We start from the raw sequence: 27,274 nt of genomic DNA, 5'->3' as shown, positions 1-27,274 counted from the left end.
CATTCAAATTAACAGCTCATATATGTACATCTTGCCATTCAAATAAATAAAAACAGAGTTCCAAGTTTTCTTCAACAGTAGGATGACCAGCAACAAAGAAAAGTAAGAAACAGCTACAACATTAATCCCATCACCTCACGGCAACAATGAAAAAAACAGAAACAGTAACTGCAAAAGGGGTTGCTTTTTCAGACCTCACAAGATCACAATAGCTAGCAAATGGAAAAAAGTAAAAACAGAGTTCAAGGACTGAAGCAGTAGGATGACCAGCAACAAAGAAAATGAAGAAACATCAACAACATTAGTCCCATAACCTCACGGCAACAATGAAAAAAACACTTCTTGACAGTAACTGCAAAAGGGATTGCTTTTTCAGACCTCACAAGATCACAGTAGCTAGCAAATGGAAACAATTACAGCCAATGAAAAATTCACCTACAACATGTCAAGCTCATAGTAGCTAACCAATTGAAAAAATTCTAGTATCAAACCTCATGGCAACAAAGAAAAAAGGATCAACAGTAAAGGTAAACAATGCAGCAAATATCATCTTCTTACTCTCGACCCTCTCTCCATCTCATACAAAGCTTATCTCCTGGTTTCTACATTCATGCCTAATGTTTCCAGAGTTAGATGTATTCCTAATCCACACAGGACATACATGAGCATCTAGCTAGCAACCTAATGGAAAAAAAATACAGCCAAGGATGGAATGACCAGCAGCATGTCAATCTCACAGTAGCTAACCAATTGAAAAAATTACAGCTAAGAAAAGAAACACAGCAGCATGTATTATTATTCCCAGCAGACCTCACGGCAGCAAAAAAAAATATAAAGTTAACAAAACAGTTAAGGTAATTTTGAACAACCATTTCATGTAAATTAACAACCAATTCCATTAAAGGGTAAACCATTTAACATTAACCATTGAACATTGTAATTCGTAGATAAAATACAACATCACAACCACCAATTTCTCATACAAGTTTGTTTACTCCCGTAAAACAGTTTAATAAATATAAGAGTACATAAATTACCGCAAACGCATATGCTCATATGCCTTAAAATCAAATGTGGAATAATACAATGCCTCGAACAAACTTCGGCAAATGGAAACTACTCTTTTAAAAACCGGCATCTCATTACTCTGCAACAAAAAAATAAACATGTATAAATATCATAAGAACTTGAACATACTTTAATTGATTAACAGTTAAGATAATTAAATCATACCATGTCAGCTAAGCACGTTTAGTTCGTGCATACATTCGCTGCAACCATCTCAACTTTTGTTGCTTATCGCCCATACTGGCCCACATTTCTCTTTTCCTTCTTGAAACGAGAAACTCCGTAGCGAAGTCGTGGAAGTCATCTTCAATTGAAACTCTAGGAATTGAGTGCAGCTCAGCCATCACCTCGGGGATGCTACAGCCTTCGCGATCCAAATTAATAGACGTCGAATCACTCTTAGTCGACATACTCTCAAGAAGATGATTGCACCTTGTCATCAACTGAACACCAATTCCAGATGTTTTCTTCTTTCTACATCGCACATCGGCATGATCTCGTCCTTTTCTTTTGCCGCTGCTTTTTGTATTGCTGCTGGTTGACATATTTATCTCTCCAACCATTCGAGCCATGTCAGTCTGGAAATCTGGAATCATATCTTCCTCCGAATCACCGCTGCCCTCTTCCAAACCATCATCAGCAATGTCGGCATTGCTTGTACCAGGAGCAACACCACTGCCCGCAGGTATACCTGATGAAGGAGCCCATGCAAACGCTCCAGTTGCGACAATGTTGGAATACATTCGGTTAAATTTATTCTTCAAAGATGGCTCAATACCGACATGTCTGAATTTTTTGGCTCCTCTAATTTCCTGCATATAAATTAAATCAAGAAATGAAGGATCAAGACTAGTAAAATTTTAGGGCTGGAATTTGACAATAATAAAAGAAATTGTTAGGATGACAAGGAATGTACCTGAATTTTTTGTTTCCACCACTCATCGCTGGCTGCAATTGTGCCTATTTCACTATTCCAGCCAACACCAGTTTCAGAAACCAGTTTATTCCATATCCTCCAATCCTTTTTGCATCCATCCCATTTGTTTTTCAATTGTGTTTTAGTGAATGCATGCCCAGTTTGTTCTTTGAATGATGTTATAAGAAATTTCCACCCCGTTTTATCGAAATGAGTATTAGGTCTCATTCCCATATCAATTGCTTTAATGCATATATCACAAAATATATGCAACATGTCCTTTGTCCAAGCAGCCTTATCAAAAGATTCAAGACCTTCCATGATATCTTTTAACACATTTAACAAAAGTTTGAAATCAGTAAATGATATCAAATAAATTGTGGCACATACATATGACTAAAACAATAATAAAACACTCAATGTTCAACATTTACAAAAGCTGTGTGGAGATAAGGCAGGTATAAAGACATGTAATTTTTCATTTGAAAAAAAGAAAATGAAGATGGAGATAAGGCAGGAACTTACCTCAGTCTATCTCTTTAGGTGTCCAAACCAGCACAGTTCTGCAGCTATGTCCTACAAACAGATACACAATGGAGACCCAGAAGATAAATTAGATTTTGAGCTACAATTACTACAAAATTGACATGGGTAACACAGTACACAGAAGCATCACAAACATGCAGGATTTCAAGTACAAAAAATTTAAAAACACATGCAAAGCAGAAGACAAGCAGAAGAAGCAATGAAATTTGTTATAAATTCAACAAATTTGAAGCAGGCACAGTAAATGAAACACAAGCAACAACAACAATGAAAGTTTTTGGAAGTAGCTAGTTCGGAAGAGATATAACACATTTTTTAGTTTATTTCATGAATGGAAAATAAAACAATCCAAAGAAGCTGATTTTCCTAGTATAATCAAACAATATGAGGGTCAAGTCTCTCTTGAAAAAAGAAAATGAATTATCCAGAGGAACACAAAGCACAAATATTCTAATGGAAATTAGCGAAAATGTGAACACGTTTCAGCCGTGTAAAAGGGTATATATTTGGTGGTTGCAGCTCTAAAAGCAGTTCCACCACACAGAGATTTGACAGTAATCTAGATTTTGTAATTCTCGCAAGTATCTGCTCCAGCAAAGACAGACCAAAATAGATGGAAGAACAAGCAGCAGTTATTAAACTTCCAAATGTATATTCATTAGGTTTCAGACTTAAACCTGAATCTGCCATTTGCATGCTTGAGAAAAGTTCAAAACAAGAAGCTGCATCTCCTCTTTGTGAGTAAACTGATATGATTGAATTCCAAGATATAGAATTCCTAATCTCTATCTCATCAAAAACACTAAGAGCATAGTCAATATATCCCAGATACTTCCCGTAAATGGATATCAGTACATTAGATAATGACGCATCATTTGCATAAGGTCACTTCAAAAACAATCCATGAATTTGCATCTCAAGTTGAAGCCACAACTTCAATTTTATTATTAGTGTTTTTTGATAGTTTATTCAACATCAATTTGCACTTCTAATATTTCAAATGTTTGGAAAATAATGTGTTGGTGTCTACTGCTCAAATACAGACATGTTAAATTAATTATTGAAATCGTGTATCTTCTACCAGGAAAAACAGGAGGAACAAGTGTTGGTTAATAAACCATAGTTTGCTTTTTCTTTCTAATTTCTATAAATCAAAAGTTAATGCGTTTGATCATATCTTTTCCCCTCCTTAACCAAAAATTTCCTACATTTTCATATAATTTCAGACACTATCAGCCTCTGATCTGCATGATCCAGATATATCTGCTCTTATAGCAGCTAAAATGAAGGAGTTTCATGGTCTTGAGATGCCAGGTCCAAAGGATGTCTCTCTGTGGCATAAATTGCGGTTGTTTTCTTTTATTTTCTTTTCTAACTCCTGGCAAGCTCTAATAGCACTGCCAAAAGCAAAACGATTAGGCAAAAAACCATCAAAAATCATCTCTTTTAAAACTCCACATGCATCCTCAGGCATCCCATTCTGATTATACCCAGAAATCTAACAAGCCCACGTAACACCATTTCTATCCGGCATTTCATCAAACAACTTTCGAGTCGAAACCCAATCACCAGTTCTAACATACACATTAATAAGGGTGTTGCATAAGAACAAATCAGAATCAAACCCATGTTTAAGAACATTTAAATGAAACAAATTTGCATCCTTCGAACAACACGAGTGCTTATAACTAGAAACTAAATGTTCAATCAAATCATTGAAAGAATTAAAATTCGAGACTTTTAGGAAAATGGGTACTGTTTTCAGGTGAGAATGAGATGATCTTTTGTAGTGATTGAAGATGGAGATGAGGGAGGAACTTACCTCAATCTCCTGTCTTTTTGTTCTGCAAACCCCAACGTGTTGCAGCTGTGTTCTGTAAAATAAAAAACAATAGAAACCCATGATAGAAATTAGGTTTTGAGAAACACGTTAAACAAAATTAACAAGGGGAACGCACAGTACCTGATATCTAGCTCATGGACCTTTCCCAGCACGAATCTCTTGGTTTTCTTCTGCAATTGTAACAATGGAGGGACAATATGTAACGGTTTGTGTTTGAATGGACAGAGGCTCTGGCGTTGGTGTTAGGGCAAAATAGAAACGGGGTTATAGCAAGAGAAGAGAGAGGAGAACAGTTTGGGGAAGGAAATTGGGGTCTTTTAGTTCGTTAAATTGATCTGCAACTGTAACAGAAAGTTTGGAGGTTGATGACCGTAATTTTGAAGGTTGAGGTTACTGGGAAAGTTTGGTGGTGAGAGAGAGGTAAGGAACCGAAGGTTGAAACTGGGCGTAACATTGATCTACAACAACCTTCTGTGAAATTTTGGGTTTTTTGTGACCGTTGGGAAATTGAGTTTTGCAAATTGATGAGGGACAGAGAGAAGTTGGAAAAGTAATTGCATATTGATGAGGGACGACAGAGAGAAATTGGGAAAGTAAAAAAAAGCAATGGCAAATTGTCGGTGATGAGAGAGAAGAGAAACGCATGAAAAGCAAAATATAATTGCTTTTCACTTTTTACAATTGAACCGCAGTTTCTAATGGGACCCACGTGAAAATAAACTGTGTTTTGAAGTTAACCAAACATGTGTTTTACTGCTTTTCTCTCAACCTCAGCCGCAACAGCTTAGCCAAACGGCATCTAAGTTTCTATTGAATTTAATAATTATTTATTTAATATAATTTAAAAACAAAAAAAACTATTTGATATTGTTATTAAACCTAATCTAGCGAGTATCTTGAAATCTTCCAACTCGATTCTTTATCAAACTTAAATTTTAAATTAACTCACATGAAAATTGTTTCTATATGATTTAATAGACTTTATCAATTCAAATACAACCAGATCAGGTAAAGATTTCAAGATTAGAATTGAGTGAGGGCAATGGTTGAGTGGTAAAAATATAATTTGATTTAAAAAAAAATTAAAGATGATATTTTTCTAATATTAAATAATAATATATTGAATTAATATATGTTTCATGACTTAACTTACCAATTAAATGTTAAAATATTTGTTTGAGTTTATGATAATATTATATATAAAAAAATAAATTATAACCAAACTATTTCAGAAACAATAAAATGTTGAAAATGAAATTAAAAAGATATAAAAAAAGTGAAATTAAAAAAAAAAAAAAAGAACATAAAATGAATTATCGATCCCTCAGGGAATTATCGATCCCTCAGGGAATTTAATCCCTCAGGGAATTTAATCCCAAATCTATTACTCCATTCTTTTTTGTAACCAACATAACTAAATAAACTTTAACAAAACCAATAAATATGATATGTTGATGAACATGGAAAGACATTCTGGACATCCTAAAATAAGGTGTAACTCTAATTTGGGATGGGGATCATATGGTACAATTCTCTCACATTGCATAAATCTCACATCATTTCACATGGTAAATGGATTCTAAGAGCACCATAACCAATAATCTATCATCAGGTGCCAAAATACTAATAACTGTTATCATGCAGCCTACTACTTAGCACCACCATAATTTCCACCACGAATTTCAAATATTTCTGTCATGAGTTTCATCCACACTTGATTCAAAGCCTTTTCTTTACTTGAGTTCTAACATTAACAAGATCAAATTCTATAACTGATTAAAATTCATCCAGGAACATTTCAATATGCTGTAATAAAATGAAAAGTAGAAGATCCATTATGCATAGAGAACATGTTTCTCACCAAGAAACAAGGTCATTGCCTGATTGCATCCCTCCAACATCTGTTTCCCATATTTTTAGTGTAAGATCATCACTGCAAAATCAATCCAAAAACACTTGTTCAATTCCCTTCCATGAACAGCTCTGTTTTTTCCACCTAAATTACTTTTTTTTTTTAAAAAAATCAACCCAATCAATGATCATCAAAATGAAAAAGAACAAAGAAAAAAAGATTTACATACCTACAAGTAACCATTCTGTTTCCTTCAGCATTAAAAGCAAGTGCCCAGACAGTAGAAGAGTGACCACTGAGTAGAAATCAACCCTTTTCCAATTAGATAAACTCGTCATATCATAAAACAAGAGTTGCTAATATACCAACATATAACATGAACTGAGTAACAAAAATATCAATCTATGTAAAACCTATATATATCAGCTACAAAAGAAGAGAGAGGTAGTACTTGTTAGATTCACCTAAGGATTGAACACAATGCCAATCACCAGTACCATCCTCAGCCCAAACCTGTAATTCTACCAAAAATTCAACATTGTTCTACATTTTCTTAAACTGATTTCGAAAGCAGCAACGAAACATTTACACAATCTTAGTCGTTGAAGAGAAAATAAAAGATGGGATAAGCAAATTTACCCACAAAGAGTACCTTAACAGTGTTATCATAGCTACAAGAAAACAAAACATCCATAGTTGGATGCCATTTAACCATTTTAACATCTTGTGTATGCCCTTGCAAAACTGAAACACACTCAAATTCATTCCCAGGCATCACTTCCCATATCCAAACAGTCTTATCCCTACTACAAGTCGCCAGGAGCGAACCTGATGCATTCCAACTCACACACTTCACTTCATTTTCATGACCCTATTGTCCAAAACCCATACAAAAAAAAAAAAAATTAGCATCTTTTTACACCATTCTGCAGGAACATATACCAACAGTTGAGATTTTTAAATAAAAATACCTCTAAAGTAGAAACGCATTCGAAATCACCGCCAATATTCTCCCAAATGGCGGTGGTGGCATCAAAGCTGGCGGTGGCCAATAATTTCCCACAAGGAGACCAGGCACAAGACCGAACAGTTCGAGTGTGGGTTTCTTCCAGAACTGCCTTGCAATGCCAAAGGCGATTGGAAGGAGTCTGCTCCCAGATTCGAACAGTCTTATCGCCACTACAAGAAGCCAATACAGGAGGATTATTAGAAGTTCCGGTGGCCGGATTCCAAGCCAAGCTCCAAACCCTATCGGAGTGTCCTGCCAGGGTTTGAATCTCCTTCAATTCCATGTTGCCATCGTACAACTCCTCCATGGTCAAAATCAATTCGGCTTCCCGATGTTAAGCTTGTATAGGGCTCTCTCTCTCTTAATTACCTTGTGTAATTTTAGTTTATTACAAGAATGACCAGCTTGACGGCTAACTCTTCCTTTTAATTTTTATTACATTTTTTTTTTAATAAAAAGGACGACATTCTAGTATAACTCACCAAATTTGTAATCCCCATTAAGTTTCTATTGAATTTAATAATTATTTTAATAATTTTTTATTTAATATAATTTAAAAACAAAAAAAACTATTTGATATTCTTATTAAACCTAATCTAGCGAGTATCTTTGAAATCTTCCAACTCGATTTTTTATCGAACTTAAATTTTAAATTAACTCACATGAAAGTTGTCTATATATGATTTAATAGACTTTATTAATTCAAAGACAACAAGATCATGTAAAGATTTCAAGATTAGAATTGAGTGAGGGCAATGGTTGAGTGGTAAAAATATAATTTAATTTAAAAAAAAATTAAAGATGATATTTTTTTAATATTAAATAATAATATATTGAATTAATATATGTTTCATGACTTAACTTACCAATTAAATGTTAAAATATTTGTTTGAGTTTATGATAATATTATAAAAAAAAAAATTATAACCAAACTATTTCAGAAACAATAAAATGTTGAAAATGAAATTAAAAAGATATAAAAAAAGTGAAATTAAAAAAAAAAGAAAGAAAAAGAAAAAAAAGAGGGTCCATCTAAACCCTAACTTTTTTCTAATCGCATTGGTATGTGAATCCCAAATCTAGCTCTCCGTTTCTTTTGAATTTATCATAATGAAGATACTCAATTTATTAAATGTGTTGTCCTCCAACTCTTTCCATAAAAAGAAAGAGTTGTGACCCACCACATTTGACCATGGACAAAAGGTAATCAAATAGCTACCTCCACTAGGACAATTAAACGTGCTCGTTTTATCATCATAATCATAACTATAAGCTAGAGGACACTGCTTCTTGAAAGTCGATCGGTTGAAAGAAGATTTTTTTCAGTATTTTTTTAAGAGACTTGAGGTGAGCAAGTACCAAGTAAATTTGTTTGGAAATATAATTATAGTAATTTTTTAAAATATTATTTATATTAAAATATATTAAAATAATATTTATTAATTTATTTTAAAATTAATTTTAAAATCAACACATCAAAATAATTTAAAACATATAAAAAAATTAATTTTTAATAAAAAATATATTTTTTAAAAAATACGGGTACAATTGTGTTTCGAAACTCTCTCTTTATATATATATATATATATATATATATATATATATATATATATATATATATATATAAATATTTTGAAAATCCATTTTCCATAATTAATTGGGAAGACTTTCTTAAGCAATATAACTTGTATATGTCATTAATTTACTATCCCTAAAATAAATTTCTCTACATTCATCGTCTAATTTCGAATTTCTCTTAATTATTACGAAAATCTTGAAGGAGTATCCATGAATGTCATGGTGGCCTTTCATAGTCTATGGAACAATATCAAATAAATCAAAGATATATATAGAACAAAATTGGGAAAATATTTAAGAAGAAAGTCAAATACTTTCTGGTTCTATATTTCTCAATTTTACCCTTTAAGGCAATTTTTTTTTTGGCTCGCTTTCGTCTATATTGAAACTACATGCTATATATCCACGATCGAATTTGTGCAGGATTTATAAGGCATTTCTATTGAAATCCATATTCAGGTGTTCTTCTTCTTCTTTTTTTTTTTTTTTTTTTTTTTTGTTGGAATCAAGCAAAATACTTGACTGGGCTAGTTGGGATGAGTTAGACCTTATCAGGTCAACTACAATATTTATTTTTTATTTAGAATAAAGTTATTTTATTTTAAAAATATTAAAATGATATTATTTTAAAGTTAATTTAGATTACCACGAAAAATCATGAACCTTAGCCAGTTCGATAACTATGAATGTTTTGGATGGTATTACACTATGTATATAATATGCATGTCCAGAGCTTTTACATACCTCATATTGAATTTGTTTTTTAAATTAGAACTTTTTCAAAAAAAAGTTTCGAAAAAATAATTTAATCTTCAAATTTTGCTGAGGAAATAGCACATCTTATGGAGATGTGCAGTTGAGAACTGCGTAATCCGTAAGTTATGTTATTTCCACTAACATAACTCAATTTTTTTTTTTTTATTAAAATGTTTAGGTTGCGCACAACATAACCTATGCAATTTCTTCATAACCTATGTAATTTCTTGAGATTGCATTGTTTCTAACAACAAAACTTGCATATTTAACTTTTTATTTTATTTTATTAACGTGGGTGTTTGGGCCAACTTACATGCACCTCAACTAATCCCAAAGGGTCATATTTAATTTTTTTTGGTTGTATTTTTGGGAACAATTATTATACATAAAGCTAAATTATATAGGAAAAGTTTTGTTCATCAAGATTCATTACATTGTAGATTAGAGCAATATTAGTAAAAGTCCTGTTCATCAAGATTCATGGCACTGTGGATTGAAGCAGTGTAATGACAGAGCTGTCCTTGCCACAAAGAGTTGCAAAAACTGCATAAGGAGGGTGGGGTTGTCTTTTCATTGGGATGTATTTGGCATTGAACGAATAGTTTTGGAGAAAATGGTCAATGAAAATTTTAGTGGGGCATGGTGGGGCTGCAAGTCCCATGCTGCAGACACCTGGTGCTGGGGCTGCCATGCCTTGCCGTAGAGAGTTCTTGTAGGGGTGGGGTTGTGCCCTAGGCTGCAGACACTTGGTGTGGGGGTTGCCATGCCCTAGGTGCTAGGGCCAGACCCGCGCGCTTGGCGGTAGACTCAAGCAAGAGGGGCTGCAGGTCCCAGAATGTAGATAACTGGCACTGGGGCTGCCATGCCCTGCCACATAGCGTTTCAAAGGCTGTAGGGGCGTGGGTGGGGTTATGGCCCAAGGTGAAGACACTTGGCGCTAGAGTTGCAATGCCCTAGGTGCTAGGGCCAGACCTGTGCACTGGATCTGCAGAACTGTACGCATGGCTGGGTGCAAACTAGCACCTGGGTCTGCAGACCCCAAGCGCACGGGTCTGGCCCTAGCATTGAGGGCATGGCAGCCTAGGGTTTGTAGACCTACTCCCCTGGGTTTGGACTCATTGGTAATGTATCCGTGTCCGGACCCAGGGTAATGGGTTTGGCGTTAGGGCCCGATTCTCATGGGTCCCGTGTCAAGTCCTAATTTTTTTGGGTCTCGCATTAGGACCCAAGGTTAATGAGTCTTATAGAAGACCCATTTCTCATGGGTCCTGCGTTAGGACCCAATTCTTATGTGTCCGGTGTCAGGACCCAAGGTTCTAAGATCTTAGGTTTCTAAATATTATTATTTGTATTATAAATATTGTTATTTTTATTATAATTAAAACTATTAATATTAAAAATAGTATTATTTGTGTTACAAATATTGTTATTTTTATTATAATTAATAAATTTGAAAAAAATTATTATAAATATTGAAAAACAACTATAGATTTGATTTGAAGGGTAAAATTAAAAATGAAATTATTGTTATTGTTATTTTTACCATTAATAAATTTAAAAAAAAACTTCAGGACCCAATTCTCTTAGGTCCTGCGTCAGAACCCAATTCTCACGGGTCCTGCAGAGAAGCTAATTCTCACGGGTCCTATGTTAGGACCCAAGGCTAATGGGTCTTGCATCAACACCCAATGCTCTTGGGTTTGACATCAAGATAATGCTCTTGGGTTCGACATCAAGATCAAATTCTCTTGGGTCCCGTGTCAGGATCCAAGGCTAATGGGTCTTGCAGAGGAACTAATTTTCTTCGGTCTTGCATCGAGTCCCAATTCTCTCAGGTCTAGCGGACCTAAAGGTAATGGGTCTAGCGTCAAGACCCAAGGCTAATGGGTCCTGTAGAGGACCCAATTCTTATAAGTCTTGTGTCAAGACCCAATTTTCTTGGGTCCGGCGTCAGGACCCAATGTTCTAGGGTCTTAGGTTTCTAAATATTATTATTTGTATTATAAATACCGTTATTTTTTATATAATTAAAAGTATTAATATAAAAAATATTATTATTTTCATTATAATTAAAACTATTAATATTAAAAATAGTATTATTTGTGTTACAAATATTATTATTTTTATTACAATTAATATTATTAATAAAATAATTAATAAATTTGAAAAATTATTATCAAGATTTAAAAACTACCATAGATTTGATTTGAAGGGTAAAATTAAAAATTATTATTGTTATTATTATCATTAGTAAATTTTTAAAAAATACAATTATTATTATTGAAGAAAAACCATAATTGTTTTTAAAAGATTAAAAAATATAAGAATTTGGATAGACAAGTGACATATTATTATTTATGTTATAAATATTATTGTTAGGTCTAGCATTGCAACTAGACTTAGCACTCTTGAATCTTATATTTTTTTTAATATATTTTATGAAAATAAAAAATTGACCTGCAATGAAAAGCATTACACCTAACTAGTGAAAGCTAGAGATTGTGTTGTTATCATCTGCATAATCTTATAGGTTGCATTGCGGAACAACGCTACCCATCAAATTTTGTTATTTCTTTGAGACATTTTAAGGATATGCTAGTCTTTAAAACTCTTGTTTTGGAACGTTCTCTTTGAAAGAACTCCAAGTTGTGCTGCTTAATTATTTGTTGTCAACTTTGTTAAGAAATATATGGCCATTCAAAGAGAATATATATATATATATATATATATATAATATATATATATATATATATATATATATCTTATTTAATGTTATTGTATTTAGTTTTCTTTTACACTTCAACTACTTGAAATAGAATAGTATAATTATAACAACTCCTTTGTATAAAGTAAATGTCTCCTGTTGCAATACAACTCAATAAAGAAAAGATTTCTATTCTATTTTCTTTACATGTTATCAGGAACAATACCCTAGCATTTATATTCCTTTTCTTTTTGCTGCTACTACTGCTCATCATCATCATAGAGAAACAACAACCTTTGAACAACAATTCATATTCCCTGCACCATTAACATCATCCAGGTATGGTGCTCGTTTCAAAGCCTCTTAATGACAATAATTACCTGACATGAAGTAGGGCCATGATGATTTCTTTGAATGCCAAATCCAAGCTAGGTTTTAAGATGTATTCTGATATATACATGAGTTGAGAATAATAAAATGTATTAGGTTGTGCTTTAGCCAACTTTCCTATTTATATATACGCGGCAGAACACGACAGTAATTGTAGGGATTACAACATTGGAATAATCCTATATTAATTTTCTATTCTGATAAATACATGCTATATATTCTATAATATGCCCCCTCAAGCTGAGGATGGGGAATCGACCCAAAGCTTGAACCAAAAAGCAGTAAAGGATGTAATAGGAAGCGGTTTAGTGAAGACATAGGCAAGTTGATCCCGAGAAGAAACAAAATGAATCTGAATCTCTTTCTTGGCAATGCGGTCATGAACAAAGTGATAATCCACTTCAACATTCTTAGTACGAGCATGGAAGATAGGATTTGCTGAGAGATAGTTCGCGCCAAGATTATCACACCAAATGGTAGGAGCAGAAACTGAGGGAACATGCAGATCTGTTAACAAATATTGAAGCCAAATGACTTTAGCGGTGCCATCAGCAAGGGCTTTATACTTAGTCTCAGTAGAGGAGCGAGCAACTATGCATTGCTTGCCAGATTTCCAAGAAATCGGCGTCTAACCAAAAAAGACAAGATAGCCACCCGTAGACTTGCGATCATCAATACTACCAACCCAATTTGCATTTATAAATCCATGGAGAACAAAAGAGGAGCCTTGAGTAACATGAAAACCATAAGATGTTGTACCTTTAAGATAACATAGAATATGCTTAACTGCGGCCCAATGAGAATCTGTAGGAGCATTCATAAACTGGTAGACTCTGTTAAGAACAAAACATATATCTGGATGGGTGAAGTTAAGAAATTGAAGAGCACCCACAATTTGACGAAATCGTGTAGGATTAGAGAATAAGTGATATGGTAATATAGTGACTTTTGAAGGGGAAACTGGAGTATTAACGAGTTTGCAGGAAGTCATACCAGCTCGGGTGAGGATGTCAAGAATATATTTATGTTGACGTAGCATTAAACCTATACCGGTAGATTGAACTTCAATACCCAGAAAGTAGTGAACAACACTTAAGTCACGAAGCTTGAACTTAGAGCTTAGTAACTGTATTAGGTGATGAAGCATAGCATAGTTGCTACCCGTAAGCAGAATATCATCAACATATACCAAGAGATATAAGATATTAGTACCATCATATAAGATAAACAGGGAGGTGTCAACCTTAGAAGCCTAGAAACCAATGGAGAGCAAAACAATCACTTAGATGAGTGTATCATGCTCTTAGTGCCTGTTTCAAACCATACAATGATTTGTGCAATCTACACACATGAGATGGAAGAGAAGAGTCAACAAAACCTGGAGGTTGTTTCATGTAGACCTCTTCAGTAAGAACACAATTGAAGAAGGCATTATGAATATCAAGCTGATGAATCTTTTAATTTCGCGAAATTGCGATAAAGAAAACCAATCGGACTGTGGCTTGCTTAATAATTGGACTGAAGGTTTCAAAATAATCAATGCCTTCCTACTGGGTAAAACCTTTAGCAACAAGGCGCGCTTTATAGCGCTCAATACTACCATCAACATGATGTTTGATTCGATAAACCCATCTATTTCCAACAATGTTCATCGAAGGATGAAAGGGAACTAAAGACCAAGTGTGATTAGAGTGCAAAGCGGTGATCTCATCACATATAACATTATGCCAAACTGCATACCGGTTAGCATCAGAAAATGCAAAAGGCTTAGAAGAGGGAGAATGCAATACCCATGTGGAGGCAAAGGTGGCGGTAGTTGAAGCAACCAGATTTGCTATTATTGACTGCTGCGGTATAAGAATCATAGGAAGTCATTTGCTTGCTGGTAGAGATGCAGGGGAAGATGGTGGCAGTAAGGAGACCTATGGTAGTTGATAAGAAGATAGATCAACCATAAGTTGTAGACCAACTGGAGAGGATGATGAAGAAGCAACTGCAAGCACAGGACTAACAGTAGAGGAGGGGCTGTAAGCAGAGACCGAATCTACTGGAATACTAGTTAAGGAGGGTGAAGTAGAGGAGAGACTAGAGAGTGCCCCTAGACCAGGAGGAGATGAGACCAATTGATGAGCTGAACCAGCATCATAATGGTTAGATAAACAAGTATGGGATGATGGCCAAGGGATGGGCGGAGGTTGTGGTTGGTTGGCTGTTTGGAGTGGTAGAGCTGAATGCTGGTGGCTGTTTGGGTGGTTGTTGGAAGTGGGTAGTGGTGGGTGGTGGAGAAGAGTTGGGCGGGTGACAGTAGCGAGTTAGGTGGGGGTTGTGTTTGAGACCTTTGTAATTTGTTTAGAATTATCAAACATAAACACATGTTCATGGAAGGGGACATGACGGGAAATATAAATACAATGTCAAAACATCGATAATCAAGATGCGAGGAACTATAACCAAAGAACACACATGGAGAGGAACGAAAATCCAATTTATGATTATTATTTGGATGCAGAAAAGGAAAGCAGAGACACCCAAAAGAACGCAAAAAATGATAATCAGGAGATCGTTGAAATAAACAATCAAACATAGATCGATGTGCAAGAATAGGAGTAGGCATGCGATTTATAAGATAAACAAAGGTTTCAAAAGCATAATTCTAAAATAAAAAAGGTGCTTTACATTGCCCTAAAAGAGTAAGACCTGTTTTCACAATATGCCTATGACAATGCTCTTCTGTGCCATTTTTTTCATGAGTGTAAAGAAAAATTAGACGATGATGGATACCACCAATCTGAAAAAAAGGTGGACAGTTTGCGGTATTCACCGCCCTAATCAGTTTGAACATATTTTATTTTTAATGAAAATTGACGTTCAACGAGAGTCTGAAATTGATGAAAAGCAGAGTAAACATCAGACTTGACAACAAGAGGATAATACCATAAATATTTAGTATAAGCAACAACAAAGTTAACAAAATAACGATAGCCATCTAAATAAAAGAGGGGAGCAAGGACTCATACATCACTAAAAATTAATTCAAGTGGAGCAGAAGTTTTGTGACTAGTAGGTCCTAAAGACAAATGTGAGGATTTTCCTAAAGGACAACTTTGACATTGAAAATTAAGATGTTTGTTGTTATAAATGATCTTATTTTTTGAGACTAACAATTGGAAAATATATGAAGTAGGATGCCCTAGTTGATGATGCCATAAATCGGTAGAGGTAGAAGTGCAGGGAGACCAATAGGCTTGAGGAATTGACATGACGGAAGACTTGGTCAGGACATAGAGACCATCTTTACTTTGACCTGAGAGAAGGACTTCATGGGTGTTGAGATCCTTAACATAAAACACATGAGGGTGAAATTCAAAATAAACATTTTTATCAAGACAAAATTTCTGAATAAAGAGCAGAGGTTTCGTGATTGCAGGAACATGAAGAACATTAAATAAGGTGAAAGAAAGATGTGGTGTATATATTTTTGTATAACCGAGATGAGATATAGGAAGGCCCTTACCATCACCAACATGTAAATTATCATTACCAAGATATAGTTCTGAAGTAGTCAAGGTGGCAAGATCAGGTGTGACGTGTTGATTGACATCGGTATCCAGAAACAAATCAGCAAAACTAGTGGAGGAGAGATTGCGCTGCACAAGATTGGCTGTAGGCTATTGGCCATAACCTCGCTGTTGGAATTGAGGACAGTGGGGAGCGGTATGGCCAAAATTTTGACATAGTTGGCAACGTGGATTCTGCCCCCTATTGTGCTGCTAATTGCCTTGCCATGAGCCTTGTCAACTGTCACCGAAGGAGGAGCTTTAGAAGCTGCTGTGATTAGGTCTAGAGCCAGCAAAATGGTTGCCTCTGTTGTTGGACTGGTTGGGATGCCAACCACCATTGAAACGGCCCCTGCTGCGGCTAGAATTGCCAAAGGTTTGGCATTTCACAACAAGGGCAGACGGTGGAGTGCTGGGTGTGGGCAGTAGAGGAGCATGTATGGTAGTTGAAGATTTGTGAAGAAATTCATGTATGAGGAGATGACTATGAAGATCTGCATGCGATAAAGGTTCATCCTTGGTAATAAGACTTGTAACTAAGTCTTTAAACTCTCCCTGGAGACCATGAAAAACATATAAATTGAAATCTTCAAGCGAAACTGGCCGGCTAGCAGCGACTAATTCATCAAACAAGGCCTTAGCTTTTTGCATAAATTGAGTTTCAGATTCATCACCCTGTAGAAGATCCTGAAGAGAGCCATGAAGTTGCATAATACGAGAGTTTAAGGTGGAAGGGAGAGCTTGCTCAAGAGTGCGCCAAGCAAAATAAGAGCTTTGGTAGCCAACAACAAGATGTAGGACTTCCATGGATAGGGAGGAAAGAAGGGCACTTAGAATAAGTTGGTCCTGTTGTTTCCAGCGAAGAAAGAGCGGATTTACCTGAAGAGAGGTACCATTTCCGGCAAGAACATGTGGAGATGGACATGTGTTGGAGCCATCAACAAAACCAAAACTCCTTGACCTAGGAGATACGACAACATCTTCATACTCCAATATAAATAATTAGTGGTTGTTAATTTGAGGGAGATGACTTGATGAGTGTGAGATAGGGAGATGATGCTTGCGGTAGTAGAGAGGGAGATGATGCTTGCGGCAACAGAGACATCAACTATATTAGACGTAGGCTGCAGGTTAGTGGTATTGTGAGGGTTGAAGAGAAGTTGTTCACCAGCCATGGCAGATGAGAAAACAGGTGGTAAGGCAGCAGAGGAGGGCACAAGAACCACTTCAGGAGAAGAAGTCTGCACTGCCGGAGAAGAATACTGGATTGCTGGTGCTGTAGAAGAGGAAGAGGTATTGATTGACTGTTCCATTGCAGAGGAGGTTGTGAGGAAAGTGTTTTAATTATTTTAGAGCTCTGATACCAAGTTGAGAATAATAGAATGTATTAGGTTGTGCCTTAACTAACCTTCCTATTTATATATACATGGCAGAACATGGCAATAACCGTAGGGATTGCAAAATTGGAATAATCCTATATTAATTTCCTCTCTCTCTCTCTCTCTCTCTCTCTCTATATATATATATATATATATATATATATATATAAGATGGAACCACTACCATGCTGTTTAAAACAAACACGCAAGATGAGTATGATTCATGGAAAAAGTGCAATGATATGATTCTCTCTTGGATTCTTAATTCACTCACATAAGACATTGCAGACAATGTAATTTTTTTCAGCCACATCACAAGTTGTATGGGAAGACTCTCGGGACCATTTTTCACAAAGCAATGCTCTTTATCATTTTTCAGATTGAACGAGATATTTCATCTTAATTACTCAAGATCAGATGACTGACTGTTGTGGTTTACTACACAAGACTTAAAAAAATTATAGGATGAATTGGGATCCTATAATAATACCATTTGTTCTCATGGGGCAGACCATAAAAGACACCGATTGATGCAGTTCCTCATGGGAATCAATACAGTGCCATTCAGGGTTAGATTATGTTGATGAACCCATACACCTACACACTACTAAAAAATATAGTAATTAGTAACTAACCATTTCGTTGCAAATAAAACTAAAATCCTTTGCTAAAATAATTTAGCAACGGAAAATATCGGATGCAGATTTGTTGTTGCTGATTTTTTAGCAACGAATTTGTCCATTGCTGATTTCACAACAACAGAAATTCCGATGCTAACAATCAGCAACGGATAATCCGATGCTGACAAGCCAGCAACGGATTTTCCGATGCTGACAAGCCAGCAACAGATTTTCCGTTGCATAAATTAGCAACGGAAAATCTGTTGTTGATTGACAAAATCAGCAACGGATTTTTTTGTTGCTGATTGAATAATTATTTACAATCAGCAACGGAAAAATCCGTTGCTGACTATATTATTTTTTATTTAATTAATTTTTTTTATTTATTAAAATGAATTTTAATTTATTTAATTAATTATTTATGGATAGTTTAAAAGTTGTAGAATATAACCAACATAAATTAATATTAAAAATAATTGTATCACTAATAAACAATGGAATAAAAATAATATTCATATTATAAAAATTTAGTTAAACTTGCATTAATACAAATAAATCGAAATACAATAAAAAGAAACAACAAAAGATATAATAAAAAGAATCCATCTGCCGTTCCACGATACCGTTCTTCACGATCACTGCTGTGCCTATCTCTCCCCCTCCGGCTTTCATCCCTAGCATCATCTTTATAGCCTTTTTTATCCCTACCTCGGTCATCTCTCTCACTCCCAGGACTCCTAGACCTAACACTCCGGGAACTCCTAGACCTAACACTCCGGGAACTCCCAGTATAAGTAGCACAATCCTTCAATTGAGAGGGTAAAATTAGACACCATATACAGTATGTACTCTTACAAACCACAAAATCTCGTAAAAATAATTGCTAAATACCAAAGAAGTGTTTAGTGTAAAAGGCACAATAATTAAAGGCATCAAGGTATAATCCCCTTCCACCCTAGTCCCCTGATTTCTACTAAACTATGTTTGTGGGAAAACATTGATTACAGAGAGCCAGTAAGCACATGGAAGTGAAAATAACAACAGTAATTCTGTTATGGCAGAAACTTATCCCTTCAAATTCTTAGAGTAGAACCGTTTAATCAAAACACCTAAAACAGACCAAGAAGTCAGAAGTTACATGTTATGGAATCAAGAAGTCAATAGCTTCTTAGTAGGTTTGCTCAACATATCCAGTCCTACATAGAGATGTTAGCATCAATGAACCTCAGAAGTTACATTTTTGTCCTCAATAGAATTCAAGGACAGTTTCATTGTTAAAATTCTACAAGGATCAACAAAATATCACATTATTAATAGATTAAAACTTTTTTTTCTATTTCTCATTGCTGTTCTGTACTTTTACTAAGCAAAGCTGAAGTAAAAAAATCACTTTCTTGGAAATGCATTAGTGAGTACTGAAATATCAACAACAACATAAAGAAGGAATGCAAAATTTGTTTCCTTTGTTCTTCATACAGGTACATATATATCATTGAAGAAACATACATGGATAGAAGCTAAGCATAAAAATAAAAACAATATGAATTAGTTAGTGGTTCTAAATTCTGATTTAATAAAAGTGTTTCAATTAGCATTTCTTGCTATGTCATTCAAATTTTGATTTTAATAAATCTAATCAGTAATTTAAAAAAAAATTAACAATAAAATCCATAATTTATAATGAATTGAAAAAATAAGAAGATGGTGGCACCTTGTAACTCCTTGGGTGAACCATTCTCCGAAGTTTCAAGGGTCTCATTGTTTGGTGCTTTCTGCTTTCATTGACCCAATGTTCATTGGCTACTGCTACTTCTAATAAGACTGGATCACTCCATTTTTACAAATGGGAAGTGGAGTACATGTACTCGTCTCCAGATGGGTTAGAGAATGTTGTTATGAGCATCAATGGCAAGTTTCCTGGACCAACGATCCGGGCTAGAGCTGGAGATACAGTTCATGTGCATCTCACAAACAAACTCCACACCGAGGGAGTTGTCATTCACTGGCATGGAATCAGACAGGTTTCTATTCATTGACCCCACTCTCTCTTTATTTCTGTCCTTACTCTTAATAAAGTACATGCAATTAACTTTGTTGAAGCATCTTTGCATGTGACAATGCAAGCATCCACTAAGCCATGCTAGAGCTGAATAAAGAATAATTGTTTTTTGGGTTTTAAATCATTTATTTTCTTACAAATATCTATTTTTATTACTACACAATTAAATAAAAAATTTAAAATTTATTCATATAATAATATCAAATATTCACATGTGCATCTACACTTTGCTTCTTACCATCACAGAATGCATTGCAGGTAATAAACTCATTTTCATTATAGTAAACTCATTTTACTATATTAGCCATTATAGTAGTTTCTACTTTGGTGGATGCCTAATATCATTCTAATTGACTGTTGATATAAATTATGGATGTCTAACCATCCTGATGATGAAGCAGAGAATAGGGCCGAACCAAGAGATGGGAAGTCAGATTAAGAAGAACAAAGACAAATCAAAAGTAAAGGACGCAAAGAATAATACCGATAATGTTTCTTAAGGAACAGTGGAACCAAAAAGGTTGCGCAGGATTCCTCGAAAAAGGGCAGCTTTTAATGACGTTTATTATATATTTTCATAACAAATTAATTAATTATACACGTTTTTATTTTAACATGAAACCTGCTCATGAGTGAATAAACAGGATCAACAATATCCACATTTCAATTCATTCTTTCTTGCCTCTGCCAAAACATAAATGTAAGAGTAACCCTTTAATAGTCATGTATACTTCTTCCTTTGTTTCTGCTCTTCGTTTAGGAAGAAATAGGTTTAACCATGATTTTCTTATTTGTAGTTTATTATAAAAAAATCTCCCTAACAAAGTTAATTCTCTTTGCAAGATCAATATGTTTGGTCAATAATAACTCTAAAACATAATTAAAATGCCTAAAACATAAAAGAAAAATAACATAAAATCTATGATAACACAAGAAATCCAAACAAAATTAAAAATATATTAGTCAAGCATAATCTTTCAAGCCTCATTTCAGATTATATACATAATGGATGAACCAACAACACAATTTGAACTGGAAAAAAATGGAATTCATGGTTGTTCATATTTAGCCCTCAATTCAGTAATTAACTTTTCCTCATTCTGTTAAAGATTCAAGAAACCTATTGATTAACTGTTCTAAATACACAGCGAAGCACCCAGTGAGAATAATCTAATGATACAATTTTCTGTTAACCATGTGGCATTTTTTCTTTATTATGTTTTTGGCAGTGCGGTGGGTGGGGGTTCCTTATTTAGTTATACCTTAAATTTATGCTCGATGATGTATTTCTGTGCAAAAGGGGGAGAGAAACTTGTGTTCATACATTCATTTGCACTGACTACAGTTCCTAAATCCTAATTTTATCGAATGAATGGCCTAAAACAATTATTCAAAGCATCGATCAAAAAAACTTTGTTACTTGTGTTCTTGAGTTCTGGGCGAGCAAGATGAAATCTACACGGCAGAAGAACACCTGAGATTGAGAAAGTTAGGTTAAAACTTTTTAACCTAAGTTTAATTGCAACAGAGCAACAAATAAATCGTAAAATTAATTACCTAAATTATTGAGGAAAAGTATGCAACACCCTACCCATATACAAAGAGTGTGGGTAAATCAGGATGCTTGATGGTGATACTGATGGGTAAAGTGGGATGTCGTCGTGGGTCTGTGTTTTTGATCGTTTACAAAGAAAGATCGAATCTGTTATGAATGTTGGAGACGAATGAGAAGAAGATGAAGAGATATGTTAGGGACAAAGGAAAATGAGATCGATGAAGAGAGAGTGCTAAGTTAATTGTTTTTCTACTGTTATGGATGTTATCAGGGGACGAAGGGGATGAAGAGATTAGTGCAAGTTAATTAAATTAGCATTTTCTGGCCAGTTGTTTGTTTATTTGCTCTGTTTATGTTTCTAAAGGGGAGAGATAAGTGTTAGTTTAGGATTGCTAATTAACGGTTGACATTGCCAAAGCTAAATACTCTATCAACGGTCTGTATAATTTTAATTTTAGATTAAAATTTAAATATATATTTTTTTAATTAGCAACGGATAGTTCGTTGCAAAAGGTGCAAATGTTATGTTTTCTTTTGCAACAGATTTTCCGTTGCTAAAGTCTATTGTTAATATTAAAAAATTAATAAATATTTAATCCGTTGCAAATTCGTTATTAAATTTAGCAACGGAATTATCCGTTGCTAAAATCAGATAGTCCCTTGTTTAGTAATGACACCGCTGCTAGGGCCTATGCTTCTGTTATGCAGGAAGAGAAGCAGCGTAGCCTGAGGAGTCTTCGTGAAATAATAGATAATTCTGCCATGGCTGTGCGGAAGGCAGAACCAGTGGCCCTGGCTGCTAGACGTGGACAATGTGCTCACTCTCGTTCTTTATCTGCTAACCCTTGCATTGCTCTTACTATGGTTGTGATCATCATATGCGACAAACCTGTTGGAAACTGAATGGATATTGACCATAATACCCTAAAAATCCATCCAACAAGTTTGCTCCAGGCAGGCTCAGTTCAAGCGCAATAATGGCACTCAGTTTTCTACTAACAATGTTAAAAAGGGTTAGTTCATACATGAGGCATCTTCATTTATGACTGGATTTCCAGATTTGCATATTCAGCAAATACTATCCATCATACAGGGGAAGGGCACAATACAACCTAACAATGATATGACTGTCAAAAAACTATCTCAATCCAATAACTTAAGTTATTAGGTAAGTTTTCAAGAAATGATTTATATTATTATCTAATACACCCCTTTAAATGAAAGCTCTTTAGGCTTAAAACTTGGATAAATCCACATTACCTTGTGCTTAATTTTTATCAAATAAATAGGGATGGTAAGATTTGTACTTGTAACCGCTTGATCATTAAAGCTCTGATACCATGTTAAAGAACCATCTCAATCTAATAGTTTTAACTGTTAAATAAATTTTCAATAAATAATTTATATTATTCTTTAACAATAACCACTCCAAAAACTAACGCTGCCAACACCTTTGCAGGTTTGTTACCAACAACGTCCATGCTCCACCAGCTGATTATATATAGCTGATTATTGATAGTGAAGCGACATACCATATTATTTCCTCTCCAAATTTGCTTATCAACAACAACAACAATGGAGCTTTATCATCAGTCACATACCAAGTGGAGAACAAGCCTCTCTTACTTCCATTGACTCTTTATCTTTGAATTTTGCAATTGTTTTAAAAAATATTTGAAGTACCATCTTTTTTTAAGGTAGACTTAATATCTGATGACAGATTTATCAAAGATTTGAATTACTCAATATTTTTTTTTAATTTTTATTAGTGTATTTTCCAGGACTCGATGATGAAAATGATGATTGGTTTGGATAAACAATAAAATAATATTTATTATTACTTGGTTTCTTTGATATCAAACAAACAATGACATGCAGTAGTAACAACCACTTCTTACTGTCCATCCAACTCTCAAGTCTCCTTTTTCTACAACTTTTATGGTATACTAGTCTTGGTATCCGCGTTATGCCGCGGGTCATTTTTTTTGTATAAAAATATAAAAAAAATAAAAATTTTAAAAATCTTGAATTTTTTTACAAAGCCATACCCACAAATCTCGAGAGAAGAAAGTAACGGTGGTGCACGAACTGACACCAACTTGAGCAAGAAGCCAAGGGTGTCTAGCATGTTTGGTGGGTCCCTAATGCATTTTCTAGTATCTTTTCCACGCGGTTAAGAGCTTAAGAGCTTTATAAAATTAATCTTTCCAGTGGACAAACCTTTATAAAATACGATTAAGAGCTTAAAGTTAATTTATGAAAGGAAAAAAAAAACCCGAATAAGTTCTCTTCTTATATTCAAGATGAATGGATTTATATTGATACCTAGCAATTAATCATTTATTAAATCATAATTTAGCCCGAGTTAAAAATAAAAATAAAATCGATTTGAGTTAATTTTATTAAAGAGAATAACTACCATAATACATACGAAGAAATCATGATATAAATTATGATTCACTAATTAATATTTCGAGAGAAGCATCAGCAGACGACAATAACAAAAAACCATGGGTGTAATGATTCAACGTAAGACCCATCTTCTAAGGCAGAGGTACACTCTTGAAACATTAAGTTACAGCAAAATCCATAGGATCCTCTCACTCTTGGGCAGCTACCACGAGGCCCAGGTTCAGTGTCTTTAAACTCTGTTCTAATTAATTATTAATCATTATCTAATCATGTCTTAAACAATTCGTTAATCAGAATAAAGAGAACATGCTTATTCGTTAATCAACGCGGTTTCAGTCAGCCTGCCGTTTCGTTATCTTCTTTCAGTATGCAGCCCCCCCAACTTTTTGATTTTCGCCCAACTTTTTGATTTTCGGTTCCCTTCACCCGCTCACAGCCCCCTCTCCCTTACAAAGCCGACCACAACTACCTCTCTTCCTCCGATCTGCCTCACGACTGGCAGCTTCCATTTTCCCTCTCACTCTCAACCAAACAGACCGGCTCCCCTGCACAGCCGCCTCCAGCAAAAGCTCTTAGCCGGCGACAGACCCACGGTGTCCTTCAACCATAGCCGCCCGTTCTTCATTTCTCAACGCCGCCAGCTCTAAGAAAGAACCAAGAACAGACTTGTAAACAAATTAATTAAAACAAAGATTGACCAGCTTGACTTTATCTAAACGGAGCCTGAAAGCATTTAATGCAGCATTTTGAAAAAACCTGACATTCTCTATGCCTTTTTACTATTTAAAGGTGATAAGATGTCAGACAATTCAGTATTCCCTTGATAGAAAGGAAAAGAAGATTCCAATTATTACGGAAAGAGAAACAACAACACCTAATTTTTGAAAGCATTTCAGAAACTACATCATGATGTCGTTGACAGAAGAAAAAAGAAATCCAATTACAGGAAAAGAAAACTTACACAGTTATAATATATTTCGTGGCAGAGACGATATGTCTTGGCAGGGAAAACCGTGGGGAAAACTACAGTACTTTCCCACGCGTTTTAGAGTTCTTTAATTGTCTAACTTATTTTGTCCTCCTCTAAGATAGAGGCTTTATGGTATTATTTAACTGTTCAAATGTATCTCTGTGATGTTTGTTTCACTTGAAAAGTCAAAGAACATAATGCCCTACTCAACTTTTCATTCTGTTATCTTTAGTGAATTTCGTTTTATTAGACTTTTTAAATTAATTTATTGTGATATTTGCGGGCATATATATTATATCTATACAGAGACAGCGCTATATACATGACTCCAAAGGTGAACCTGCTTTTCTAAATATAAAAGACAATCTGTAGTCATAGCTTTATCAATCTCATCTATTAATTATACAAAATGCTATCTCTCAATTTCTAACAATCTAAAACAAAGCATTTTTTTTATCACTTAGTCAGCATTCTTTTTTAGTTTCTCAATGGATTTTAAATTTTGTAAATATTTTTTAAGTTATTATAGATTATATGATGGTGGATGATAACTCTAAAGTAAACAAACATAAAAAAAACAAGCTAAATTTATTTATAAAATAAGCATAGCATGCATTTAAAACCAGTAAAAAAAATCCCATGGAAAGTTAGCACCTGATAACAAGTTAACTCGGGAAAGAAAGGTGATAACAATGTTTCACTACATCTACTTAGTACGTATAAGTTAAAGGATTGCTACCTTGACCAATGAACTGCAAAAATATCATTAATTTATAATGAGATAATCGATCCTTTAGGGATATGTCAATCCCAAATCTATCATTCCATTTCTTTATTATTAATTATCATAAGAACGTTTATTAAATGTGTTGTCCTCCAACTCTTTCTATGAAAAGAAAAGGTTGGGAACCACCACATTTGATCATGGACAAAAGGTAATCAAATAGTTGCCTCCACTAGGACAAGTAAACGTGCTCGATTTATCATCATAAGCATAACTATAAGCTTGAGGACACTGCTGCTTGAAAGTCATCGAATATTGGCTAGGAGGACATTTTTCAGGTGTACTGTACTCTCCTGTGCAGCAGTACTGCGGCTGGTTAAATGCCAAACACGCGCCCTTGCAGGCAATCACAGTCCCATCTGAACCCTTCACTGCTAAACTAGGATCACAAACAGCATTCACGTTAGCTGCACAGCTTGTAGAAGGGCAACCAGTAGAACCTCCTTGCGGGGTTTACCGAAATTGGGATGTTAAAAGCCATCAAAACAATGCTTATATCGTAAAAATCTTTCCCACCATCACCTCTTAGAGTAAATTCTGCCAAGGATGCTGGTGGGATCGCACCGGCTCCATTGCATTCTATGACACCGGAGGCACAGTCAGCAGTAGCACAAACAAACTTTCCCGAGGATCTGTAGGAGCATTGCGTTCTGGCCCACAAGCGGCCAGACCAAATTGACCAGGGACACTCAGCGAAGATGAAGCACCCGTTGCCAATGTGAAGCCAGTTGAAGATTAAAGACGGACCGCGATCAGCCGTTTAGGGAGTTCCTGGCCCAGACTGTGTATGGACACTTGTTTGTGAAGTCGAAAGTCACACAGATTGAGCTCCTTGCATGCGTGCAAGCTGCGCAAGAATTATTTTTGTTGATATCAATAGTTAAATCTTGGTCGATTCAAAGATAACATAATTCAATATTTAAAATCTTGTATTAATTCACTTATTTTTCTTTTACAAATATAACATAACCCAGGATTTTTGTTTAATATATTTTTTTCTTTTTAGTTTTTTATCTGGAAACTCCTTCCTGGATAAGTTTATTGGATTCACGAAATCCATTGAATAATGAAAACTAATTAATATTGCATATGCAAACAGAAAATATATATGTAGAATAATCAAAGTGAATAATATGCATAATAGAGTTTTTCACTGCAAAGAATCTAATATTTGTATAATATTGTAAAACTACTTGCCACAGAGGAAGGTGACGAGGGTGAAGGGTAAATTATAGCAATGGGGCACACGACTCGTTCCATTTGCCGAGATGCGTCG

At 34.8% G+C, this 27,274-nt stretch overlaps 1 protein-coding gene, 1 long non-coding RNA gene and 1 pseudogene across 9 annotated transcripts; all 3 read right to left on the bottom strand.

Moving 5' to 3' along the window:
* Nucleotides 1-893: 893 nt before the first annotated feature.
* Nucleotides 894-7,632, bottom strand: LOC118036815 (uncharacterized). Of its 8 annotated transcripts, XM_073405178.1 has the most exons (11): nt 7,197-7,632; nt 6,878-7,096; nt 6,677-6,738; nt 6,455-6,520; nt 6,235-6,306; nt 4,494-4,543; nt 4,353-4,404; nt 2,510-2,560; nt 1,985-2,310; nt 1,234-1,880; nt 894-1,147 (listed from the first exon to the last, which is right to left on the bottom strand). In XM_073405178.1, coding segments are annotated over exons 1-6 (765 nt in total). In that variant the 5' UTR covers nt 7,542-7,632; the 3' UTR covers nt 894-1,147; nt 1,234-1,880; nt 1,985-2,310; nt 2,510-2,560; nt 4,353-4,404; nt 4,494-4,542. The 8 variants fall into 8 exon arrangements, with proteins under 8 accessions (XP_073261279.1, XP_073261277.1, XP_073261276.1 ...); XM_073405176.1 differs by having other exon boundaries at nt 4,494-6,306; XM_073405175.1 differs by lacking the exons at nt 4,353-4,404; nt 4,494-4,543.
* Nucleotides 7,633-18,713: 11,081 nt separating this feature from the next.
* On the bottom strand, nt 18,714-22,148 carry LOC140955760 (uncharacterized). Its single transcript, XR_012170268.1, has 3 exons — nt 21,835-22,148; nt 19,930-21,751; nt 18,714-18,979 (listed from the first exon to the last, which is right to left on the bottom strand). It is a non-coding gene; the product is annotated as an uncharacterized lncRNA (long non-coding RNA).
* A 3,907-nt stretch (nt 22,149-26,055) lies between these two features.
* LOC118036823 (thaumatin-like protein 1) lies at nt 26,056-27,258 on the bottom strand (annotated as a pseudogene).
* Nucleotides 27,259-27,274: the final 16 nt, after the last annotated feature.

This window comes from Populus alba, chromosome 1 (genome assembly GCF_005239225.2).
Source record: "Populus alba chromosome 1, ASM523922v2, whole genome shotgun sequence".
Classification (NCBI taxonomy): Eukaryota; Viridiplantae; Streptophyta; class Magnoliopsida; order Malpighiales; family Salicaceae; genus Populus; species Populus alba.
This window is presented reverse-complemented; position numbering and strand designations above follow the sequence as displayed.